Below are 7,251 nucleotides of genomic sequence, written 5' to 3' on the forward strand. Positions count from 1 at the left end.
CATCTTCAGGCTTACAGACCTGAGTGTTGCAGAAGGACGCAACATGTCAAGTGGGCAGGTAACGGTTAACTTCTGCATGTGGGGAAAATATGTTGAACTAAACAGAGCTGGGGAAAGCAAGCTGGATTTCCACTCATCCAAACTGTATTAACGGGATTATCTGTTGGCATCAGAAAGAGAAATTAAAAATATGTCGGAGCTGTGCGTAAAAATCCACAAGATTCCTGTGAGGGGTTGATCGTCGGTTGTGCCAAAGTGCGACTTGAGGAGCAGCTTATTCATGCAAATTCATAAAATCATAGGCGTGCCTTTCGGCGATGGAGTCACGGCCGGAAAAGCAAACCCCCCTCCTGGATCATCAGCGACCTTCAAAGACTGTGATGCGCAGCGCTCGGACGCATTGACGGCGGCACCGGGGCAAATGTTTTAAAAGGACAGAGAAAGAGAAGAGAAAGTTAGGACTCGTTTTCTACAGGCTTCTGTTGACTGGCTGCACTTCTTCCTCTACACAACCACCAGCTCGACTGCTGCGCCACCGGATCTCCAACCACAGGCGTATTGCGCAAACTATAACGCACTGCCGCAACTAGAACTATTTGCCTCGGGGTCTTAAATATTATTTAATTTTACTTTTTATATGTTTGCAGTCATTCGGACGACTTCAAATACTGAGAATCCTGATGCGGATGAAGTCATAGTCACCCTAATATAAAGTATTTGTGCGTAAAAACGCGACCACTGATTTGTTCCTATTTTGAAAAAACTATTTAATTTTTTATTTTATTTCACTCGCTGAGGACTTTTTCACCCTTCACCATGTCTGAGGACGACAGTAGCTCCACCGCCAGCTGTATGTCCGACACAGAAGGCAGCAACGTTAGCGTCCTCAACTGGGAGCAAGTGCAGCGGCTGGACGCCATCCTGACGGAGACCATCCCGATCCACGGACGGGGAAACTTCCCCACTCTGGAGATGCAGCCGCGGCAGATCGTCAAAGTGGTGCGCAGTCGGATGGAGGAGAAACAGATCCACGTCCGGGACGTTCGGTTAAACGGCTCTGCAGCCAGCCACATTCTGCACGAGGGCAGCGGACTGGGCTTTAAGGACCTTGATCTCATATTTTGCGCAAATATGAAAGGTGAAAGTGATTTCCAGACTGTGAAGGACATAGTTTTGGACTGTCTTCTGGATTTTTTACCCGACTGTGTGAATAAAGAGAAAATAACCCCGTTGACGTTAAAGGTACTTTACTTTGTGTTTCTGTTTTTCTTTCCTGCTTGAGTGGTTCACTTTTAGATATGTGATAATTGCATTTGTGCCAATTCGGCTTAACCCCATTATGCGTGGCTTATTGTGCAATTAGATTAGTTTAGTGATAGTAAAATGTTGCTTTTCTGTAGTTAAGAGGATTGAGTTAAACCAATTTGGAAATGATCCTTAGCTCAGCCACCTAGATCCCATATCCAAGTACATTCTATGGTCTTTAATATTTGGGTAAATAGCATTAATAACAAAAGATTTATAATAGGCATAAGACACAAAGCTATATTTATACATATACAAAATGGTTATCAAATGTTATAACTATATGCAGAATTAGGTCAAAATGTGCATTTATATAGCTGCTGAATTAATGATTGTACCTGAGGCTATTATAATATTTTTTGCTTTTTCTCTTTCCCTCACACACACATATAGGAAGCCTATGTGCAGAAGATGGTGAAGGTGTGTAATGACTCAGACCGCTGGAGCCTCATCTCCCTCTCCAACAACCGGGGAAAGAATGTGGAGCTGAAGTTTGTGGACTCTCTTCGGCGACAGTTCGAGTTCAGTGTGGACTCCTTTCAGATCAAACTGGACTCCCTGCTGCTGTTCTACGAGTGCTCAGAGAACCCCATGGCCGAGACCTTCCACCCCACCATCATGGGTGAGAGTGTGTATGGGGACTTCAGCGAAGCCCTGGACCACCTACGCCACAAGATCATCTGCACCCGGAACCCGGAGGAGATCCGAGGCGGGGGTCTGCTGAAGTACTGTCACCTGCTGGTGAGGGGTTTCCGGGCCGCTTCTGAGTCAGAGATGAAGTCCCTGCAGCGCTACATGTGCTCACGCTTCTTCATTGACTTCCCTGACATAGGTGAGCAGCAGCGCAAGCTGGAGTCCTACCTTCAAAACCACTTTGTGGGCCTGGAGGACCGCAAGTACGACTACCTGATGACCCTCCACGGAGTGGTCAACGAGAGCACGGTGTGCCTGATGGGACACGAGAGGCGGCAGACCTTAGGGCTCATAGCCATGCTGGCGGTGCGTGTTCTGGCTGAGCAGAACGTCATCCCCAACGTGGCTAATGTTACATGTTACTACCAACCTGCTCCTTATGTGGCAGATGGCAACTTTAGTAACTACTACATAGCACAGGTACAGCCGGTGTTTGCTTGCCAGCAGCCTGCATACTCCACCTGGCTGCCCTGTAACTGAGTCAGCCCCAAGGAAAGGAGGAGGAGGAGAGTCGGATTTGTTTAAACAGGAGTGAGAGGCATAGTCATTGCCTCAAACCTGCCCAGTGTTTGACAGCTGACGAAAAAAGGAGTCTTCTTTTTAGAGCTTGTGTTTTTGTTCATGCGTCAAGTATGAGCAGTTGGCTTTTACTTCAAGTACGTATTTTAATGTGAATATCTCACATTTCTTGAAATAACAACATCTTCTGATCCTGCCCAGGCCAACCAGATTTGGAAAAAGACAAATTTTGGGTAGCTTGGAAATAAAGGCTAAATGCAAATGTGTCACGGCCTTGAACGCAAGCAAGCAGAACTGTCATCGAAAATGCACGAGACTGATTCAATCAGTCTAGAACTGATTAGCCAGCACGTTCCAACAGCAGACCAAACAGCTGCATCAGTTGAAGTTGACAGCTACGCCACACACATACACACACACATTCACACACTCTAGGTGAAATCAGAGGTGTGTGCAGGGCTCCAAAACGAGCACCCTAGACTCTGGTTTTATGTCAGCTGAACTGAGGTGAGATGCTGTTAAACTAGTTTGGATAACAAACTGGCATCTCCGCCTTGCATTTGGATGTAATTATGGTTGTTTACAGACCAAAGATTTTTTTGATTGTTTCTAACATTAAAACCCAATTTTGATGGGGAAAAATAAACAAAATATGAAGCTATGTCTATTTGTATATGTGAACATATGTGTTTTTAAGTGCCTATTGCCTCTCAGCGGGCAGAGAAAAGAATAAGCAGGCCATATGATTTTTGTGAATTAACCCCACTCTGTTTATACACAAGACAACAGCACCCCGGAGGCTTGTGAATGTATACGTGAAATCAATGCACAGTCAGTGTTTGTGGATGAAAGAGAGTACCACTCTCGTCTGCAGATTTTGCAGTGAAGTAGCAGTAAAATATGCGATTGATGGGTTGTTGCAAGATTCACATTTTTTCCACGTGAATTTAGAAACACATAAACCAAAATAAAACCAAACATGCTGTATTACGTTGTCCCAAATTAATATTGCTATTGAATATTTGCTATGAGAAAGGATGACAAGCATTTTCAGATCATCAGCAACAAAGAAAACTGTCACTCACACACAATTTCTTATATATTCTGTACAGTGGTGCTTCTTTTTTCTCATCAGAGGAAAAAAAAACAAAAAAAAAAACAAGTTCGCAAGAAGTAGATAAGAGACAGAGAGAGGAAAGGGTGCATTTGGAGAGAGAGAGAGGGCCCGACAGAGAGCTGGTGTGTGCTTCCTCTTGCAGTGGAAGGATATTTGCAGAGACACCTCAGATGATGAGACACTATTTGCTGTAGCACCCTGGCAGGGAATTCCTCAGCTGCTGATGAAGAGCTTGAACTTAGCTGGGGTTGGGTCTGCAGACGCTCTGTTCGGGCTTCAGAAAATGTTGTGCCAAACGTTTCGGTGGCCCCGCTGATAGCCCTTAAGTTTAATGAGGCCATTTGTTGACGTAGGAAAAAGATGCTGTGCGGATATAGAAGACTGGGAAGTAGACGGTAGAGGGAGGAAAAAAAGGGGAGAGGAAGGAAAATGTAGTGGTTTAAAAGGCAGGAGGGAGAGTGAGTCGCTCTGGAGAGATGGGTGCAGCTGGTGATGGGGTTTATCTCTCCAGGGCTACCATGCTTTACTGTACAAACTGTCTCTGTTAAGGTCAGATTGCAACTTAATGGACAGTGGCTCTCCCGCTTTTTTCAGGGAGACCAAAAACATTCTATAATCAGCATTTTTTGCTCTCTGTTTTAATCATCTGATTGTTGTTCGAAAGAGTGGAAACTGAAGAAAAACTGCATGCGTTCACACCGGCCTCAGGAGACTTTAAGTTGCAACTTTCGTTTCATTTGTGAGGTTGCTTTATTGACGCTTATTAATGGTTTTGATGCTTCATTCCACACCATTTTAAAAGATCTGTGTATATATATGATAACATGCTTCAGCTTTGCCAACTCACTTACTCCTTGGTAACTACACTGCAGCCTTTCCGGATGGCAGATAGAAAAGGAAATGATTTTAAGCATAAAAAGGTAGTTAGGCCCAGAAGACCAGCATCAACTCAACACTGCGTTGAAAAGAGAAATTCTATCGCTGAAAAAAAAAGCATTTCTTTTTCATCCTCTGTCTCGCCTGACTCTGATAATCCATAACTGCTCTGTTCAGTTGTTTTTTCTTCTCAGTGACTGTCCATGTCGATCGTATCCTTTGGATTGTGCAGGCAATGTATTGTCCTTTTATACTCAGTGAAGTCCTAACAGCTGACTAGCTAGCTAGCTCCAGTCTGCCTGTCAGTTAGTGATTGTGCCTATCAGTTAGAGATTGTGGGTTACTGCATTGTCTTGTATGCGTTGTCTCAAATATCTGTTTCTGTTCATGCAGTCTTTTACAAATCACACAAAGAAAAAGATCCTTGTCTTGTATGTATATTTTTTATGATTGTTATTTTTTATAAATGTATCAGACACTGCGGGTGTTGCAGTGCTTTTGAATCTGTGATTGGGCTTCAAAGGATATGTTCTCAATAGCTTTTTTGCTATATTATGTTATGTGTCCAATGGGTCAAAAAGTTAAAGATGTTTTCATCAATAAAATATTTGAAAAACAGATTTGTTGTTTGTGTCTCTTGTTATTTATCTGTCTATGAGTCTAAATCAAGTTTACTGCCCTGGTTTATTCCAGACAGAATCTGACATGAGAAATTGCTCACTTGTCGATTAACTTCAGATTTCCTTTTTTTCAAAGGAGAGTCTTTTTTCACTGACGTTAGCCATTCAGTGGCTTTCAGATGGGTTCCCTGCTCACTCACTCACAGAGGCAAATCCCTGCCATGGCCTGCCGGGCCCAACAGGCCCAGCCAGAAACCCGTCCAGAACTGGCCCGCCGTTGCCAGAAAGAGCTGTTGTTGAATGTGAGGGGATTTGCATCCACCCAAAAAAGAGACTTTGACGCTTTTGTAGAATGAATATCTTTGCCTGCTCATCAAATTCTCTCTGTTAACAGCCCCCACCACCCCCCTACACCCCCATACACCGACAGCAATGCAATGACGATCAGCGCTAAGGCCTGCAGATACCAGAGTCTGACTGTCTCATGGTTGTCAGGCTGAAATGAAACTCTCCACAACATAGCTGACTGTCACACAGGTCACATGACAAACTGTCCTAGATAGGGATATGAAGAAGACAACACAGAATGAGTAAGAGATTCACTATATATAGCAGACATGATAAGGACATTATCTCTTTCACTTAAGCGCATTTGCAGCTCATTAATCTGATCCATTGAAGGAATGATTGACACATTGAGTCTGAACAGTTATACAAATACAGGCTAACATAATAACACATTTAATGGTCTATTGGCCCTTTTCAGTCCCAAACTCAGTGCTGCTTTGCTGAAGCCCCATATTATTTTCAGCTGAATACAGAACTAGGACTGTGGGTTTTGTCCGCCATCACTTACAGTGAATTTGCATTAGGAAGGGATCTTTTAATGGCCAGTATGGACAGGAGGAACAGTTGGTTCGATCACAAACACTTTCAATGTACATATGGGCATGTGAGTATTGTTTAAGACAGACTTGAAAAAATGTGAACCCTTCCTTTCAAATCTTCCCATGGTGACTGAATTTTTATGTTCAACCTGACTGTCATACTACTGATGGCTATTTGAGTGAGGCACTAATATCTGCCATTTAAAGATTAATTTGCTTATTTGTTGTCTTACATTGTGTTGGATGAGTACATTTTCTGAACTCTTATCTTCCATATTGCAGCAAATATACCTTCTGCATCATTATAATTGCAACGTAGTTTCCAGCTGTCTGTGGCAGGGCTGAACAATGTAGACAGCAACTGAGAAAGATATTTTTGTTCAACTTAGATAGGTTCATATTTTCAGTTATCTGACACAAAACACTATGCTTTACAACTGCAATAATCAATATTTTTATATTAACAATGGATCAAATTGAGAATTATCGCCTGACTACAGTTCTCCTCAGCTGTGTTTTAAGCTTCTTTCAGCTTGCTATTTTTGTTTTAGGATGCAATTTAATATTTTGGTTCAACTTCAACTTGTTACCAGCCACAGAAGGCAGATTTTTATTTTCACTGTACACTACAGTGGCCAAGAACATCAACTGAAGTTGCTCTGTGTCTTCTTGATGTCCAAATAGGCATCTGTTAGATATCATCCATATATAGCCTAAAAACACTAAAATTAACATTAAAATCATGCTACAGTATGCAACATCACCCCCATCAACCAGCAGCTAGCAGGAATACTTATATGCTTACTGTCAATGTCTCATTCCTGCAAGTGCTTCTTGTCCCAGTCTTAATTTCAAGCATGATTTTACTTAATCCCTTCTGAAGAAGCCTTCTCATTTGTGGTTCGCTGTAAAAAAGTCAGATTGATGTAACAACGGCGCCAAAGAGCCTAAATCTCAGGTCCTTAATTTGAGATGGAGCATCAAACGAAATAGCCCTCTTAATTTAAGGGAGCTTTGATTTTAAAGTTTAAAGAGTAAGTTGTGAAAGACTCTCACTGCAGCAGCTATCTGGCAGAGGGCGATAGCTAAAGCCGACCACAGGGTGAATCCACACAGCATGTGTCAGTAAGAGTCTTTATAATAACCGGTTTACCTTTAAATAAAAGCTTATAGACAATTGTCATCCATCCTCCAATTACTCATCCCTGCTGCTTGTCTGAGTGCTCTAATGGCT

At 42.6% G+C, this 7,251-nt stretch overlaps 1 protein-coding gene across 1 annotated transcript; it reads left to right on the forward strand.

Moving 5' to 3' along the window:
* Positions 1-5,130, forward strand: tent5aa (terminal nucleotidyltransferase 5Aa). The gene is made up of 2 exons (XM_035672484.1): positions 1-1,242; positions 1,699-5,130. Exons 1-2 carry the CDS (start codon positions 817-819, stop codon positions 2,476-2,478), a joined length of 1,206 nt encoding a protein of 401 aa, XP_035528377.1. The 5' UTR covers positions 1-816; the 3' UTR covers positions 2,479-5,130.
* Positions 5,131-7,251: the final 2,121 nt, after the last annotated feature.

The sequence above is a fragment of the Morone saxatilis genome, unplaced genomic scaffold (assembly GCF_004916995.1).
Source record: "Morone saxatilis isolate NCDOM2014 unplaced genomic scaffold, NCSU_SB_2.0 Contig24, whole genome shotgun sequence".
Taxonomy (NCBI): Eukaryota; Metazoa; Chordata; class Actinopteri; family Moronidae; genus Morone; species Morone saxatilis.